Source organism: Hemicordylus capensis, chromosome 3 (assembly GCF_027244095.1).
Source record: "Hemicordylus capensis ecotype Gifberg chromosome 3, rHemCap1.1.pri, whole genome shotgun sequence".
NCBI classification, from domain to species: domain Eukaryota; kingdom Metazoa; phylum Chordata; class Lepidosauria; order Squamata; family Cordylidae; genus Hemicordylus; species Hemicordylus capensis.
The window spans coordinates 38,819,339-38,838,492 of NC_069659.1; the positions used below are offsets into that span (position 1 = coordinate 38,819,339).

Here is a 19,154-nt window from a genome sequence, read left to right on the forward strand (position 1 = left end):
GCCAGCTTTCTCCAATGTGGTTATGTCCCTTTAAGTGCATGAACTCCAGGGATGCAGCATCCCTGTTGCCAAGCAGCAGGAGAAAGGGGATAGCAGATGGTGGGACAGCAGCTTCAAGAGGTGGTCAGAGAGAAACAAGGCCATCCTAGAACTGACACATTTCTGGGCTGCTCTCTGCTAACCACTCTATGGTTACAGGAGGAGCTTCTGCACAAAACCCAGGTTACAGCAACGGAAGAATTCAGATAACACAATGCTACCTTCCAACCTCAGATTTCAGCAGCGAAACTCACTACAAACCGAGGATTCAAATTCAGGTTTGGGAGTGAAAACAGAGCCACGGTTGGGAGGCAAAACCGCTGCTTCACGCTTTCAAACAAACTCAAACTTCTAGCACGTTTCCCTCTGGTTTGGTGCTATGTCCAACAGGGACATAGTTACCCCATCGGTGGCCCTCTCAGACCCAGGTTTGTATCCACACAATGTGTGAAACGTCTTTCACAATCACTACAGTAGCCTGAAGAGGCTTACTTAGTCCCATAAACATGTAGAGAAAAGGACATTCACAGCCCCGACTGTGAGTGCAACAGCTTAGCGAAAAGGGAGCTAATGCAGGCCACAGTGTTATTCAAAAGTGCTGAGAGAGAATATCCACATGGGTAGCCACGCGCCAGCCCATTATAACCAAGGCCAAAGAAAAAAAAGGGGGGGGGGGAGGCAGGGTCTTGTGGCACTTTAAGCACCCAGATATCCAGCGCAAGCCTATCCATGTTTACTCAGAAGCCCCCCTGTGTCCAATGGGCCCTGCTCCCAGGTAACTGTGCAAGGCCGCGCTGTTCTTATGGCACGCAGTTTCCTGGAGAAAAGCCCACTTCGCTCAGACGCGCACGGTGTCACAGCGCGAGTGTGAGCGTGGGGATAGGTATACGTTCACACGCGCGGACCGGTTCTTAAAAACTCGTCCAGCAGCGGGGCCCCAAGAAGCAACGGGTGGCGCTTCCGCAGGTGAGTGTGAGACGAGCAGCCTCCTCCCACGCACCCCGGAGTCTCTCCGCCAGGGCCTCCGCTCTAGAGGCTGGGCCTCTCCTCCGCAAGCGGCTTCGCCAGGCCCAGATTACCCAGCAGGCCTCTCTCCGGCGCAGGCGCGCTGGCGGGTCAGCTCAGGAAGAGGAAAATGGAATAAACAACCCTCCTGCTGCTGCTGCTGCTGCTGCTGCCGCCGCCGCCGCCACCACCGCCACCGGGACCAGCCACCACCAGCCTGCCCGAGCTGCTTCCTCCCCGCTTCATTTCCTCGGCGGGCCCCTCCGCGCCACCCTCCCTCCTCCCCCCCCCACCGCTCCATCCTACCCCCCACTCCTCCCTCCCTCCCTCCCTCCTTCCCTGTTGCCGGAACTCGGGCTGTGACAGCGGCGGCCGTGCTGGCGGCGGCTGCCGCTGTGCCTGCCGCCCGCCTGCCTCTTCATGGTGCGGTGGCCGGGCGCAGCGGCGGTGCCTCCTGAGGCGGCCTTGCTGCTGCTGCTGCTGTAGCGGCCACCATGAACAGTGGCGGGCTCCCCTGCTCCTCTCCGGTAGTGGCGGCGGCGGCTGCCGCGGTGGTGGGGCCGCCCCCGGGGCCAGGGGTGCAGGCAGCGGCGGCGGCGGCCCCCGGCGGAGTGAAGCTCAAGTTCTGCCGCTACTACGCCAAGGACAAGACGTGCTTCTACGGCGAGGAGTGCCAGTTCCTGCACGAGGAGCCCGGCGTCGTGGGCGGCGGCTGCAGCGCCGCCTCCGCCGCCTGCCCCGGGCCTCCGCCCCCGGCGGCCCTCGGGGGGCTTCCGCTCGGGCTCCCTCCTGGCCCCGCTGCCCCGCCCGTCACCGTGGCTGCTTCACCCGCGGGGCACGGCGGCGGCTACCCGGGACACGGGGCAGCGGCGCCGGTGGTGGGGCCTAAGAAACCCCCCGAGCTCATGGGAGGAGGCGCAGGAGGCGGCCACGGAGGCGCTGGAGGCGGCGGCGGAGGGGGGCTGGACGGACCCCGCCTGGCCAGTGAGTGTGGGTCGAAGGGGCGGTTCTGCGGGGGAGTGGGGAGGAGAGCCTGGGTGGGTCTCTGGTGCCAGTCCTGAGCTCTGTGGCCTTCAGGCCGGCCTGTCGGGAGCGTCCCACGGAAGTGGCTGGGTGCCCTGGGAGCGGGTGGGGATGGATGAAAGTGGGTGAAGCTGTGTTGGTGAGAGGAAATGAAGGCTGGGATGTCTCAGGACTTGAAAGAGGGAGGGAGCTGTTGACAGTCTACCCTGAACCCCACTGCCAGTGCCCTGTAGGGTTGGAGGTGGAAGTGGGGGATAACGGGGATTCTGAGGGGGGGTGAAAGGTCGAAGGCTTTCTCTCAAAGAAGTGGTAGACAAAGGTGTGGTGATGGTGTCTGTATTCTGTGGGACTGAAAATACTCCTAGTTGAGTGTGTGTGAGCATGTGTGCAGGAGAGGTAAGAATGGTGGATACCTTACCCAAGTGGTTAAACTATAAAGCAGAAATGGGAGACAAAGGTTATGACTGCTTCTAAAAAATCATGGCAGGATTGATAGCATAGCCTAGAACCCACTTGTAAAGTGTGTATACACAAGATTTCTACTTCTGCAGTAATATAGGAAGATGCTGAAAGACATCATCTCATACTGTGAAGGAGATGGCAATGGCAAATCCTCCTGTATTCTACCAAAGACAACCACAGGGCTCTGTGGTCTCTGGGAGTTGACTCTAGGACACACTTTACTTTTACTTTACTCTGGATTCAGTGTACCTGTGGCTTGTATCTGTAACTCTTGTTTGAAAGTTTCCCATATCTACAGGGAAGTAGCCTTTCTTGTCTGTATCACAGTGGATTGGAGTACTGCTTGTGAAAGTGAGTTGTTAGAATTTGGATCAAATCTTTTGGAGTTCTTGGATGTGGTGAAACAAGTATTCTAACTCCTCAGGTTGTTTGGGATATCTGAACTTTGTAAATACTTAAACAACAACTTAGAGATCTTTGAATTGTAGCTTGATGTAGCATGTCTTTCCTGTCAACAACAGGCTTGAAAGCTTCTCTGCCTCTGCTTAGTCCTGAATTTCACAGTTAGATCTGTAAGTGGAATCTAAGTGAAACTCAGTGGATGAAATGGTCTGCAAAAGAGAATTAGTAAAAAATTGTAATTCTATCTGCAGTGTAGCTGTCGTACATGAGCAGTGTGTATTCAGGAGTTGTAACTTGTTCAGAAAATACCTAATCTACATATGATAGATTAAAGTAAAAGTGTGCCGTAGAGTCAGTGTAGACTCCTGACGACCACAGAGCCCTGTGATTGTCTTTGGTAGAATACAGGAGATGTTTACCATTGCTGCCTCCTGTGAAGTATGAGATGATGCCTTTCAGCATCTTCCTAAATCACTGCTGCCCGATATAGGTGTTTCCCATAGTCTGGGAAACATACCAGTGGGGATTCAAACTGGCAACCTCTTTAAGTCATTTCCTGATAGACTACATGCAGTTAAAAAACCTTCTTAAGATGGCTTTGCATGGATGCTTTTCCATTGCAAGGTTACTTTGTGCAGTCATCTTGCAGTGGAGGCCCATCTAGAACTCAGCTTGGAGATGCTTATATAGTGTGCTCTTTCACCTTGCCCCAGTGCTGAGACTTGTTGAACATGGTGTAGTAGTATGGCAACTAAACAAATGCTTTAACTTCATTTTATAGGGTTGGAATACACATTGATCTTTGCCTTGAGGTGATTACAGAAAGTCACTGAGTTCTGGAAATAGTAGTTACATGGATTACACCATTCATATATCTTCAATCTACTGTTTATACAGGTTGAGTATCCCTTATCCGGACATCCGAAATCTGGAATGATTCAAAATCCGGACTCCACGCTGTAACAAAACAAAAAACAAAACTCCTCAGCTCACTTGCTCACAGATTCCCGATTTTGCTGCTTTTAAACATGCGGTCAAAACTTACTTATTTTAGAAGGCTGCACACATCTCATCCCCCTCATTGCCCACCTAGGACACTTCTTTCCTGGTTCCATCGTCCCAAGCCCACTCCCTGCTTTCCTCCCTTGCATGGCCTCTCCCCGCAGCTCTGGGGTCCCCACGCACCCCACCTACACTGGCAACCACCAAGTTCTCTTCTTCAGGGGGGCGGGCTACAGATCCTGTGGGCAGGAAAAGACACAAAAGCTCCTTTTGGGGGGGAGGGGCCTGAAGGGAAGGCACTGGTGCTGAATGTTTCTTCCCAGTCACCTCTCTAGGAACCTGGACTTCCTCAGGTTAACCCTTAAACTGGCCTTCCCCTGGCAGGAGGCAGTAAAGGGGGCTCCTCCATCCCTGTCTTTCAAGAGAGAGCAAAGATAAAATACAGTAACCTTTCGTGTTTATACTTGGATCCCATGTCCAAGATATCTCATTATGAAAACATTCCAGAATCCAAAAAAATCCGAAACACTTCCGGAATCCCCAAGCATTCCGGATAAGGTATACTCAACTTGTACTGCTTTTTTCACATTCGATTACCTTAAGTGTTTTATGTTGCTTCATGTCAATAGTACTAAATGTTTAGTTTTCAATCATGGTGGTACTTTATAAACTGGTTCAATCAGTGATGTTGACCTTAATTTAGATTTATGTTCTGTAGTAATATTATTACAGCTCGGGGCAGCAGGGGGATGGGGAATTGAATGTTATGCAGATTTCACTTTTTTCAGCTTAATTCACACTTTCCATTATGTGCCTCATTGTACATTGGATAGCATGTATGATCCTAGAAGCAGGAATGCTACTAAGTGTACTCTCTACTAAGTACACTTTTCTGCTGTACAGTAGATAAGCACATGATAGAACCTGGCCATGAGAATAGTACTGCTATTGCAATTAAACCCCTGATGTTTAAGGGAAGCTGTTGCTCTCTGTAGATCAAGGCTACACAACCTTTGGCTTCCTGCAGATATTGGATTATGACTCCCATCCTCCCTGACTATTGGACACTGTGGCTGGGGGTAATGGGAGTTGTAGTCCAATGACAGACTTGAAAGCTTCTCTGCCTCTGCTCGGTCCTGAATCTGATAGTTAGATCTGTAAGTGGAATCTGACTTTGTGCAATTCTACTATAGATTATGGCCCCTGTTATGAGATGCAAATACCCCTGTGCAGACTGCATGTCACAGCTTATGTTCAGAGTGCTAATACTTGGTGAAACCAATAATGGTGAATCCAGTACTTGTGTTCTAAAACTCCTCAAAATATGCTGCAATAGTAGTTCCTGCTTTATTCAGAGATGGTGTGTCATTTTACTGCTGGTGAGAGAAGCCTGGTCATGAGAGCAATAGTATTGCCACCACCTCAGCCATCAAGATGCATGTTTTGCAGGCTTACTATCAGTGCAGCTGGAGCCTTGATGGGACTTCTGGGTAGTTAACACCCGTAAAGCAAAAGAGCACCATGCTTGACATGTGCCTATCAGGGAGGGGTGTGTGTGTAAATAGTGGCTGAGCTTTTGAATTAAAACTATTGAGATATAAAATGTCTTTACATCTAATGGTCCCCGGTTAGGTTTTAGTACAGTAAGTACCTGGGAACTGGAAGAAACTGATTAAAAACTAGGATTAAAGTTTAGTTTTTTGGCCTAATTATTTGGACGCATCTGTTTAGTCGTCGTACCATCCTAACAACACAGTAGCTGCAAGGAGAAAAGTTATTTGGATTTTTTTTAATGTGCTGCCTAAGAAGTAGCTACTGTTAATCATGATGCCAGTTTGCTCATGCTAGACTGTTGATTTTTATAACACTGAAGAAATTGGCATTGATAGTTCTTGAGTAATTGCCCTGCAGAGCTTCAGTTCCTCATGTGCAAATTGGACACTAATGCCTGTTTAACAAGGCTCACTGAGTCTTAATCTCCCATAATGTGTTTCAAATCATTGTCTGCAAGGTGCAACATTTGTCTGATACTGGGAAACTTCAGTACTTGAAGGATGCTCATAAGTTAAGTTTTTGTGTAGAGGAAAAACAAGGAGATCAGATTCATTCAAGAGGAGCAAATAATCATGTTTTTAATATACATTCAATTTTGTTGCTTTAGGGAAATGTTTCTTTTAACTGGAAGATATGATTCTTTATTAGTGTTTACATGCGGTATTACAAATACATACTTTATGTATTTTAAGTGTACAAAACCATGGGCAAGACCATACCAAATTGATGAATCTGATACTGCAAATTTGCTTACATTGGCATGCTGCATAGTTTCAGTTAGGTGTAGGGCTTGACAAATTCAGGGTGCCAGGGAGTCATGACACCTAGAAATTTAATGGTAGTGCCTGGATTAGGATATTCAGAGGTAGAGTTGTTTAAAAAAAAAATGTTTGTCACTGGCAGCCTGGTTTCTGTTCTATGTTACTTGTAAAGAGGATAGGGATGAGTACGAACTGGTTCAGCCTTCTATTCATAGACCGCTGAACCGATACGAAAGACTGGTTTGGAGGCGGAGGGGGTTTGCTTTATGGGGAGGGTGTCCTTATCTCCCCCACTGCGTTTCCCCCACTGGTGCTGCCTTCAAAATCGCTGGCGTGGGGTGGCCAAATACCCTCTTGCCGCCCCGGTCAGTGTAATACTGGAAGTGGCCGGCATGCATATTACACTGACCAGGGTGGGAAGAAGGTATACAGCTGCCCCGTGCCAGTGATTTTGAAAGCCGCACCGGCAGGGGAAATGTGGCAGTGGAGGTAAGGACACCCTCCCCATGCCTTAAAGCAACTCCCCCTGCCACCTTTTCAGGGGTGCACAGAACCAGTTTTGTGCACATCCCTAAAACAGTAGAAGAGAAACCCATTTTCCCTCCCCTTCCACAATATCCATTGCCAAGTCTGTAATGTTATTACTATAATTATAATTATTATATTTTTATTTTATTTTATATTCCGCTCTTCCTTCAAGGAGCCCAGAGTGGTGTACTGCATACTTAAGTTTTTCCTCACAACAACCCTGTGAAGTAGATTAAGCTGAGAAAAAAGTGACTGGCCCAGAGTCACTCAGCAAGTATCATGGCTGAATGGGGATTTGAACTTGGGTCTCTCCGGTCCTAGACCAGCACTCTAACCACTACATCACGTTGGCTTCTCAGATGTCCATTGTTTGGCTCCTTGATCCAAATAAAATTTGTCAAGACCTGAGGCACAATTTCTCTTCACATAAACACAAGAAGAAAGGACAATAAACACTAACAAGAATGAAGGAAATAAACACTATCATTTTAAAATGGTCTCTCATTGAGAGCAGGGCTGCACAACTTTGTCCTCCTGCAGATATTGGGCTACACCTCCAGTCATCCCTGGAGTTGTCTAGTTGGCACTGGGATGATGGGAATTGTAGTCCAACAACATATATGCAGCCCTGATTTAGAGTATGAGTAAAACGAAGTACTACATGTATGGATTGGAGGGGCCACAATTTAGAATGGGTGTTGTAACTGCAATGTGTTTGAAGATATTCAGAGGTGAACATTATTATAGGAATATGTAGGGGGGGAATGGAAGCTGTTTGGCTGAGTTGGAGAAAGAGTGGTGAGCTGAAGATGTTGGAATTAAAACTCTTAGGCAGATGGTATTTTCAGCAGCATTACCTACTGCAGTGGGTGAATTAAATGTTCTCTATTGGGGGAGGTAATCTAAAGGTTTGGAAAGGTTAGTTAAAATGGTTAATATCTGATTAAGCTATCTGGTTAAAAAGAGATGAAGACTTGCAAGGTTTCTGAATATAAATTGGCCACAGAGAAGGTGAAACTTGCATTTTAGGAGAAATGCATAGATAGCAAGGTTGCCTGAGTCACAGTGGAAAAGATAGAGGGCACACCTGTTAAAATACTACAGCATTGAATGGATAAAACACTGGAAGAAGTAGAGTAATAAATCATCCTGCATGGATGGGTATTTGGGTCAGTCCAGCTTGTGTGTTTCACTATCATTTGTAAGGAGTTAAACAAGATAGTGTGTGCAGTTGACTTCAAGCATATTGTGGCTTTCAATTTGTACTATTGAACAGTAGTTAAATAAAGTGGGGACTTACTTTCTAGTGCACATATAGGATTGTGCTTTAAGAGCACTTTATACCCTTAGAATAATCACTTGAACTTACAGAATAATCCTATGTATGTTTACTAAGAAGCAAGTCCTATGTTTAGTGAGGGTTTCTCTCAGATGGGTATGCCTGGGATTGAAGCTATAGATATGTATATATTGCTTTTCAACTCTAACACTACTAGAGATTGTTGCCTCTGTTTGCAACAATTTTCTTTGTCGTGAGTTTAATTTTATTCTAGAACTTCTATTCTGTCAACCAGTCAAAAATTATTTTGATTTATTAAAATATTTGAGTGCTAAAAATATAGAGGAACCCAAGGAAGACCTCAGAGGGTATGATTTGGAACCTGGTCACACCATGATCTAATATGGGTTGTACCAATGGTACAACCACAGTTTTCTGAGCAGGAGGTGGAGAATGGGAGAAAGAAAGATGGATGTATATAGTAAAAAAACTAAGTGGTTCCCACTGGAAATTTTTTGAAATGCAATTTGAAATTGGATGTGGGTCCATCTGAAAAGGCTGAAGACCACAAGTTTAATGGCCACTTGGAGTAGGATTTTAGTCCCAAAGGTTAGTCCTTTACAGGTGGCAAACTTCTGGTTTTGTGTATGTGTGTTTTGAACGAAATGCTGCTTAGTGTCTGAATTATGGGCTGTATTGATAAGTCACATTTAATATCTACTCCTTGTCACTTTTGCTCCCTTGAACGTTGCCATACGTACCTTGTATTTGAATGGTAAGGGCGGATGGAGTACTTCATCAGTGGCAGCCCACAGTGATGGAACTGTTTCCCCTGGCAATTGACCAAAGCCACTGTCTGTATCTTTTTGGCAGTAGATCTTCTGACTGAGGCTGGCACTAAACCAATAGGAACCTATTTACAATTTTACTGCATATTTATTTCACACTCTCAATTTTACCTGTATAAGTACATTAGAGGCTCCATGGTGGCATATACAAATATTCAGCATTCATGCCTTCTTCCTCATTATGTTTCAGCAATAACCGTTAGACACAGCATCCTATGCAATTGTAAAGATTGTAATTCAGGGCAATAATTAATAACCTTTCTCTAAAAATATTGGTTATATAAAAATATTGAAAACCTATATCTTTTCACAGCCATATTACTGGTGCATAGGGCAATAAAACACAACATTCTTGGTTGATGTACTGTTAACAAAAACAGTGCTCTTGATGCAAACATATGGCTGAGGTTTCGAAACAGAAATAGGTCAGCCGTAAGCTCTGTGTAACCAACCCTCTCTACTAAGTTGAAGCAATTTCCCTAGTCATGAGCTATCCTCCATATAAATGCAGATTTGAAGCAGTAATGACAAGCAACTATTCTTGTCTGCATGTGATGAGATTTGGAGTAGGTGTTGGGCTTGCATGTCCCCTCCATTGCTCTCCTCATCACACATGGAATGTAATATTCAACTGGGAGACCTTTTAGCTGTTTGAACAAACAATTTTCCTGGATCTGGACAGCGAATCTGGAGGAGATGTGTGGGAAAGGCTAATGTCTGAACAGGCTCTATTTCTTTATTCCATTACCACTACTACAATTTTTCTTGCCTTTTGCTGCACCATTCTCTATATTTGGAACAGACACAACTCCTCTCATCAGCCTCCCTTTCCTCTTTCACCAGTGTTTCAGCAGGCACCTTGTATACGAAGTATTTCCTGTAGTTTCCTGTCTTTTCTCTATTTTATTGCGTGTGCCTCCTATATAGTAGCTGAAGTGAAATGTCTGCTTATTTTAATATGCAGTGGATAGTGTTGCTTCTGCAGCTCATTAAAATTTAAAACACTGTATTTAATTTTATGTGTTGCTTCCCACCCCTTACTCCACTTGCCCAATCAGTCCTACTTGCCACTGCTGCCAGCCCCCTCTTTTTACAAATATGTATATATTTAGTATTAAAGGGGAGCAGGCAGAACCAGCTGTCTTGACATAGTTCTGTACTAAGCACAAGGCTGTGATACAGAGGTGCACATTTGCAATGTGCACTGTGTAATGCTTGAGGAATGCCGGAGTGTGGAGAGATGAACACATTTTGAATCCACAGAATGTGGCCCTGCTTTAAACCAAATGAAGTGCAATTTTGGCTCTGTTGCTGTGGTAGGGCGTGTATGGTTTGCCACTTGGGTCTTGCCCAGTGCAGCTACTGCTCACAGCTGCAAGTGGCAAATCACGAAACTGCAATAATCCTTTACAGTGACCCACTGTGTAAATTTCTCATCTGGTCAGGTGAGAATGTTGAGGTAGGCCAGTGTAAAATTATCTCCTTTGCTTTCAGGAGTAAAGGGTCTGCAAAGCTGGTACCTAAAATAAGGTTTGTTTTCTCTTCTAGTTCCAGGCATGGATGGAGGTGCCCTTGCTGAAGCTAGTCTTACAGACTCCTACTTCAGCACCAGCTTCATTGGTGTCAATGGATTTGGAAGTCCTGCTGAAGCAAAGTATCCTGTGATGCAGGTAATGCCTCACTTGGTAAGCTATTATAGATATATTAGCATACCAAAGGTTGAAAATATTTCTGTAGCAAATCAGTTTTTCTATCTGGACTACTAGGCTACTTTACTTTATCATGGGTCAGCAGCAAACTAGCTCTTCCAATCTGGGAATCAGTGCAGTAGGAACTCTTAATGGTGCAGTTCAGATTGACCCTTTGGAGAGAAACGCTTGTTTGCCACAATCTTTAGAATTATACAAGACATGTCGGTTGGCATCTGCCATCTTGTTCAGATGTTGCTTATCTCCATTGAATTTGTACAATGAAGTTCATTTGTTCCATCTTTTGTTTCTCACTGTTCATAAAAGGCAGTGACTGTATTGGAGCATTCAGTGATTGGGTGGAAGAAATATGGCAACCAGGGTGGGTAGTCTTGGTCCAGACATTTTGCTTTTGTTCTTGCTGTACATAGAGGTTTCAGTGGAGCAGTAATAGCTGAAAGGGGCTCTGGTGGTTTGACCAGTGTTTGGACCATTTCTTGACTTTATTTCCAAGAGTATAAAAGGTAATGTATGAATCCATGTGATCAATTTCTATCTAGTTTGGTTCAGGTATTTTTAACACAGTTGTGCAAATCTGCAAGAGTGCTAGTTCTATAACTTGGAAGTCTACATTTTTTTCTAAGATTTCTTAAACTTCCAAGTTATAGAACTAGCACTCTTGCAGATTTTCACAACTGTGTTAAAAATACCTGAACTGAAGCAGATAGAAATGGAAAAAATCTATTTATGAAATACCCTCCCCTATGAAGCTTGCCTGGCAACATCACTTGGTTCTTTTAGACACCAGCTGAAGACCTTTCTGTTCACCCAGGCCTTTTAAAAGAGTTTTTTAAAAAAGTTTTTAAGTCCTTGTATTTTATTGAAAACTTCTGTTTTATGGATGTTAATTGCATGCTTTATTCTATTGTGAATAAGAGAACAACTTGCTATGGGATGGCTAACAGAAGTAGTTAAAAGTAACAAACCTATCTCATCTATCCATCCCAGGACAGCTGGCTGCTGTGGCATGTTCCTGAGGTGTATAGGGGTATGGAAGGAGGGTATAAATCCAGTGTTGCTGCAGGCAAGGTAAAGGTGATAAAAGGGAGATGATTTGTGAGCAAAAACATCTCTAGAATAAAGTTAGCAGAGTTCTGTGTGGTAGACCCTGAATTTTTCTTGGATCATATAAGTTAGGGCATCTCCTTCTTGCCATTTTAGGTTGTCTAATAGTGCATTCAATTCGTATACAAGTTTTCCCATAAAACTCTGCTCTCCTTTGCCTCTTTGAGGAAAACTATTCTGAATGTTTTAGTAGTATGAGAAATAAAAACAGGTGCCTAGTTCAATTAATTTTTTTATTTGTGTACAAATCTCTGTGGCTTCCTTATGTGTTCTAATCTGGGTTTTAAGTACTGAATCTCTGATCTTAATTGTGGGAATGAGTTTGAGCCAAAACACTGGTGTTCTGTGACAAATAGGGTTTGACTGTGCTGGCAGTTTGGAAGTCTGTGTATAGTGGTACTAGCTTTAAGTACCCAGTGTTGCTCGGGTTAATGGTGCGAGTTTCTCTTTGTTATTGCATCCATATGTTTTGTGGATATACCAGTTATATATCTGCCTGTCTGTGCAAAGTGGTTGTTGGGGTTCCCAGGTACCCTTTGTTACTCATAGGGTCCTAGGAAGTCACTGTGCAAAGTTTGGTCCCAGTAGCTCAAAGGGTGTGAGAATGTATAGGGGACACATTCAATTTAGAGAGAGAGAGAGAGAGAGAGAAATATAAATAAGATGAGACAAGTTTCTGTAAGGTGTCTTTGAGAGAATCTTCCATCTAGTTTTGAGTTCCTGCAGTGGAGGGTGTGTGAAGGGTATTTGAAGGGAACGGTCACTCGTAAGCACTTATGTACTGGCTGTGCTCATCTCTTCTAACACATTACAAATGTTGGAGAGGCGCAGAGAGAGAGAGAGAGAGAGTATACAGAGAAACCATTTTAAATACAGCCTGCTATTTGTGGGAGGAGAGAGGGCACAGATCATGCTACATCCTGAGATCTGTGTGCATATGCATTTGTCTGCATATGTGCAATCTTGTACTCTAATAAAGAGCTTCAAGCTTTGGAATAATTAGTTTGGACAAAAGCTCTGTGTTCCTTCTGTCCACACTCTTACAGTTTTTCTTCATCAAAGTCTTTCTCTTCTTAACTACATCTCTAGCATTGCCCCATCCATGCAGACACTCTGTTAATTTAATCCATTAATTTCTTTTAACAAAAAATAAAACTCCTGGTTCTCTGTACTTCTCCCACTTTTTTCAGAAAATAGGATCACATGGATTTGTGGGTGTTCAGATGCACTTGTGCACATTCAGTGTGATAATTTTGTTACTACTTTAAAAAAAAAAAAAAAAGAGGGGGAAAAAGCCCAAGCCTGCAATTTGAGGTTTGGGGAGTATGTATCTACAGGAAACACAGAGATTTGTTATGGAGCAATAATGGACAGACAAACTAAATATGACAAGAGTGCAGAGCTGGACATACCCAAAGAAGAGGCCATGAAACATTACTGAAAGAGTGAAGGAAAGATGAATGAATGAAGATGGCTTCACTGAGAGACATTAGATAGATAGCCAGTTAGTCAGAGAAGACATGAGATAACTGCATCGAAGTAAAACTTGACAGGGAGGAATTTTGAAATGCCAGAGGCTACAAAATATCTTCTGCACAATCTCCAAGGTGAATTTAAACCACTTGGTTTCCCCATTTTAATGAAGGCTTTGTTCTCCTCCCATGACCTGTTCCCCTCTGCTAAGATGGAGAAAAATGGGTTCTAAATAGGAGTGTGCCCGGACCGGTTCGGAAGCCATGCTGGAGGCCTCTGAACCGGTCCGGTTCCGAGCCGGTCCAGCGGCTCGGCACGGGGGGGTTTGTAGCTTTAAGGGCGGGGGGGTAGTACTTACCCCCCCCGCCGCTCTTCCCCCTCTGGCACTGTAGTTTTTGTAAAAGTTTCTGGGGCGGCAGCGTTCCTCCCTCCCGCCCCTGGCCCCGTCGTTAGCCCTCCAGAGCTCAAGTACGCTACACGCATGCGCCTGTTCTGGCGCGCGTGCATACTCGCCGCCGCCGAGCGCGCTCCGTACACGTCAAACGTCGATGTGTGACGTGTACGGAGTGTGCGCAGCGGTGGCGAGTGCGCACGAGTGCCAGAACGGGCGCATGCGTGTAGCATACTTGAGCTCTGGAGGGCTAACGACGGGGCCAGGGGCGGGAGGGAGGAACGCTGCCGCCCCAGAAACTTTTACAAAAACTACAGTGCCAGAGGGGGAAGAGCGGCGGGGGGGGGGAGTACTACCCCCCCGCCCATAAAGCTATAACCCGCCCCCATCCGGACCGTTTCGGAGGGATGCACATCCCTAGTTCTAAAGCTGCTGACACAAAGATTCCTGATGTGATTCTATTTCATCCATAGAGATTCATTGGATTTCTGTAGGTATCCGGTCTACCCTTCAGCATCAGAGGCTCATAACTTTTAAACAGTCGTATATTAAAATCTCTAGGGAGCGCTGTGTCACTACCTCTGGTGTGTAGATCTACCTACCAACAGCTGTGGCAGATCCACTCTTGGTCTAATCTGAGGCAGAGTTCTTCTGATTGGCTAATTGATTTGTGCTTTTCTTGCCTGTTGCTGCTGTCCAGACAGATCTGTATTGTCATGAAGATGTATGGTTGGTTTTTGGTACTCTTGTTCTTAATTTAATGTCGGTGTACAGGTTGCATTCTCAGAAGTTTCACTGAACTGTCAGTTCAATCTGTACTGTCACACTTAAGTAGTTAAATAAAGCCAGGACTTGAAATCTGCCTTCACAACTTACTGCTTCTGTCTACGAAGCTAACCATTAATTTTGTTTGGGCACACAAATAGCTTATACACATGTGTGGCAGCCTTCAAAATGGCTGCTGCAAGCCGGGAGAGGGCTGGAAAGGCTCCAAAATGGGCTGAACTGGCCCCATAAAAGCCAGGGGGAGGTTGGTGGGGGGAGGGGGAAACTTTAGAGACACCCCCACCACCACAGCAGCACCCCGCCAATGATTTTGAACCTCGGACTGGCTCAAACTCGAGCCAAACCGGGGTGGGGGGTTTGGGGGGTGCATAAAACCAAACATGCCCGGTCCGGTTAGAGTCCGGTCTGGACTCGAACTGAATCAGGCAGACTGGTTTTGTGTAGACCCATAAACCAGTGGCAATGAAGTTCAGTCCAAGTGCAAGTAAGCTTGTTACATTTAAAGGGGCATAAGCAATTAATTGTATGTATTAGTGATATTCTGGATAGTCTAAAATGGGGTTCAGGGTTAAATTGGATTATGTGTCTTTTAGTACAAAGTCTGAGGAGCTTGAGGGCATGCAGTCGTGTTTGGGAATAGTGCTTTAGAGCTGAGGTGATAATAGTGTAGACTTTCTTGGCTAGGCTGCAAGATGGTGTGAGGGGGAGATATTACAGACTGGGAGGAATGGGCTGTAGCAGAGGCATGTCTTAGAGCAGTGCTTCACACACTCTTTTTTTTTATCAAGCGACACACCTAAGTAAAAAGTTGGGGCACACTGGCCTCCCAGTAGAGACCCCCTCCTTTTCTTTTTTTGCAGTGGCAAAGTCATCACAAGATTTTATTTCTTTTATGTAAAACTGGCTCTAAACAGGATGTTTAAGGGCCAAGCTTTCTCCTTTGTGTCCTGGGAGGGATGCTTTCTTCCCAATGCATTATGGGGTGAGTCTGTGTTGCCGCCATACATTTATGTATTTAGAGCTGGATCCCAAAGGTGGGTGTCTAAATGCTTCGATTCTAGGGTCTGTTCACTTCTGTGTGCAGTAGAAGAGATGTGTCCTTTCTGGTGCATTGTGTGATGAGTTGGTTTCAAAAGAGGGATGTTTAAATTGCTTGCTTTTGGAGCTGACTCAGAGTGAGGCACGCTGGCAGTGTCATGCAGTACACTGGTAGGGAGCAAAGAGTGAGAGGGGCTGCTTCCGGTGTGGTGAGAGCAGGGAGCTCTTCCATGTGATAGCTTTCTGGTATTTGGGACTAAGTGGCAGAAGTAAGCAGCAGTAGCGCCGTAAGTGAGAATTGGGCTTTAGTAATGGAGGGGAAGAGAGGTCACTACCTGTGGGAAGAGGCAGGAATGGATAGGATATTTATTATGCAGAGAAGCATTGGATAGGATTTGCGTTGATGTGGAATCAAGAGTGGGAAGATAATGTAATTGGAAGAGGTGGGATGTTTAATATGCTATAGTTTCTACATGGGTTTTTAAAATGTTGTAATATTGTAAGAAGTGAGAGAAATCGTATCCTTTCCTTTCCCCTTTCCCACCCCTGGATGGGGAGAGCTTATGTTCTCAAACTGTAAGCCATACTGAGCCTCTGGGGAGGCAGAGGATAACAATATAGATACATCAACAGATTTCTTTAATAGTGTTTTATCTTCTTCCTAACATAAAACAAATAACTCTATATATGTCTTAATTGTACTCTTTATGGATTTAATTTAGATTTGACTGCTTAATATTGAAGATTTGAAAGATAATTATTTTGTCATAGCAGAAACCTTTTTATTTTGTTCAGGGACTTGTTCTGTCACATGTGCTGGTCAGTCCTCAGAAGACCGATTTTTGTCCTGATTTGTCTTTAATTTCAGTGTGGCTTACTTTTTCCTTCACACACCTTCAACTTTCTGTGCTTTCGGTGACTATGAATAGTCTCTGCACTTCAGAGAATCATGTGATAAGCTCTGTGTGTCCATCAGAATGTTTGGCTTCAGTTCGCACTGTCGTTCAGGGGACCACTTTTAAACTCTGGGGTAGGTATAGCACAGGTCTGTGGGGGATGGAGAAGATAACTTCAAAAGCAGGTTGTGGTATGACATAGGAAGGAAACGGCTTTTTAAAAAAAATAGCTGGAGGCCTTGCTGGATACATGACTAGTGACTATTAGCAATAGATCAGAATTGGCCAAGGTTAAATGTTGAGCTGTTTTGCTCTTCCTGGCACACGTGAGTAATTTCATGCTCTCCATCTGAAGAAATGTAGATAATTGCTTGCTGGCTTTAAAATGAAGCTATGGTAGGAATTGTTCATTGTGGCTTATATTTGAACACTTCTCTTCCTATAATTTAATAGTTGATGGGATTAACTGCTATTTAGCCATACCTTTTTAAAGTTGAAGACAACAGATTGGCCCAAATTCACACTTGGGAACCCATATCTAGTAGGGAATGTTTCAGTAGTTTGCAAACAGCTCTTGAAGATGGAGGCAACAGACTTTGTTGTATTTCATTCATTCATTCATTCATTCATTCCCTTGCTTGGTGTCTTGTTTAGGAGAGAAACAATGTGGAAAGGACAAGCTAAGTTTAAGGCTAGTCTTTTCTAGGTTTTGATTTCTGACTGGTTGGGAAAGTGTGTGTGTGTGTGTGTGGCTTCTTTTGTTTAGAAAAGCATTTAGTTTGGGTGGGAGATTAGCTCCAGGTGAGTCACTTAGATTGTGGGAGGGGCCACATTCCTGGGGTGAATCAGTTTGCAAGAAACTCATGAAGACAAGGCTCAGACCAGAGGAGATTTGCTCCCAGAAGCTTGCAAACAGATATCAAAAGAATTTGGCAAGGAGTTTAGTGGGGAAGTGTATAGAGAGGCAAAGAAGTGACCCCCTTTTTTTTCAAGGAGATATTCAACACAAGGATAAGGTGAGTACTAAATCACTTTTGTAATGTTCTTGGAAGACAGAGATTAAAACATTTACTTAGCTGACTAGCTAAGACCTAGCTTTCAAAGAAACAAGCTCTATATATTCTAAATAGTCAATCAAACCAGTTATGAAGGTAGAATGCTAGTAGGTCAAGGGGTGCTTCCCAGTGTATTCATAGAATGTTGTATGTATGACTGTCTGCCTCGGGTGGAAGTTCTGGATATGCGCTTGGTGCAAAAAGCTCCTGGTTCTCAGGAAACAAATTCGTTCCCTCAAAGCCAAGGTGGCTGACCTGGAGAAACGCAGGGAGACAGAGAGGTATGTGAGTGAAACCCATAGAAGGGACCCTTTTCTTGGGTGGTGTGCCCATATCTCTGCTAACTTGACAAAGAGGCATCTTTTAACGTGGTGATTCTCTTTATTTAGCAGGGGGAGAGTAACTGACCCTATCCACCCCCAGCACAGTACCTCCAGTGACTGTTGCTGGTGTCGTATGTTTCTTTTTAGATTGTGAGCCCTTTGGGGACAGGGATCCATCTTATTTATTTATTATTTCTCTGTGTAAACTGCCCTGGGCCATTTTTGGAAGGGAGGTATAGAAATAGAAAAAAATCGAATGAATGAATCTCTCACACAGAGGATACTCCTCCAGGGGTTGGGGGCCTCCTAGTAGTGGGTGATTCAGTTGTTAGGGGCATAGAGAGGTGGGTTTGTGACCTGCATGTAGACCACACAGTGACATGCCTGCTGGTGCCAAGGTTGCGGACATCATGCTACATCTTGGTAGGCTGTTAGGCATTGCCGGGGAGGGGTCAGCTGTCTTGGTGCATGCTGGCATCAACCGTGTTGGGAAATACAGTTGGGAGGTCCTGGAAGCCAAATTGAGGCTGCTAGGTAGCATATTGGAAGTCCAGGACCCCCAGGGTAGCATTCTCTGAAGTGCTACCTGTTCCACATGCGGGGCCAGTGAAACAGACAGAGCTGAGGGGTCTCAGTGTGTGGTAGTGCTGGGGGGGTAGATCTGTTAGGATACATTTTGGGGCAAGCAAAGCCCATACAAACGGGATGGACTCCACTTGAATCAACATGAAACTAGACTACTGGTGCTTAAAATTGAAAAGGTCTCAGAGCAGCTTTTAAAATGATGCCGGGGGGATTGCTTAAAGGAACTGGGTGGTATTCAACAAGCAAAATCCCCTAAGATGTGAGGGTGCAAACATTTTGGCTAAGCCAGAAAGGGACCGAGTGGAACCAGGAGTAGAGCAGATGGAAGCACATGACAGCTGGTCCAAAAGGTCAAGTGTCAGTAAGGGAGATAGCACATGTCAATGTCAGGTAAGAAACTCTGCATATAGGTGTCTATATACCAATGCCAGAAGCCTTCGGGCAAATATGGGTGAGCTGGAGTGCTTGGTTGCTAATGAAAACATAGATATAGTGGACATAATGGGGCGGCCCGGCCCGGGCCCCGGAGGGGGGCGGCCTTCCCCCCCTTCTCTTTTTATGCCATGGTGTCCGGATTTAAGGCAACCTTGGATTTAATCCTGAGTGGTGCCCAGGAACTGGTGCAAGATGCCAGAGTTGTAGAAGCCTTGGGGAATAGTGACCATAGTGTGATCCAGTACAGCTTATATGCGAATGGAGCACTGTGAAGGAAGTACAGCACTCATGCTTTGGACTTCTGAAGAGGGAACTTCTAAAAAATGAAGGAATTTGTAAAAACGAAGCTGAAATGGAAAGTTGGGTCAAATCGCTCCAAGAAGCATGGGATTTATTAAAAACCACAATAATAGAAGTTGGAAAGTATGCCAAGAAGGAGGAAAGATACCACCAAGT

The 19,154-nt window shown here is 45.0% G+C and overlaps 1 protein-coding gene across 12 annotated transcripts in view; it reads left to right on the plus strand.

Annotated features, from left to right (window-relative positions):
* The first annotated feature begins 910 nt into the window (after positions 1-910).
* The window catches only part of PAN3 (poly(A) specific ribonuclease subunit PAN3), a 111,540-nt gene continuing 93,296 nt past the window's right edge, over positions 911-19,154 (plus strand). For 3 of the 12 annotated variants that reach the window (XM_053305710.1, XM_053305708.1, XM_053305709.1), the window contains exons 1-2: positions 1,133-2,028; positions 10,452-10,588. In XM_053305710.1, the coding sequence (XP_053161685.1) occupies positions 1,539-2,028; positions 10,452-10,588 (627 nt within the window). In that variant the 5' untranslated portion in view covers positions 1,133-1,538. Of the gene's footprint in view, positions 1,006-1,123; positions 2,029-10,451; positions 10,589-19,154 lie in introns of those variants that run through there. The other 9 variants (XR_008318811.1, XM_053305712.1, XM_053305711.1 and 6 more) reach the window with 7 other exon arrangements.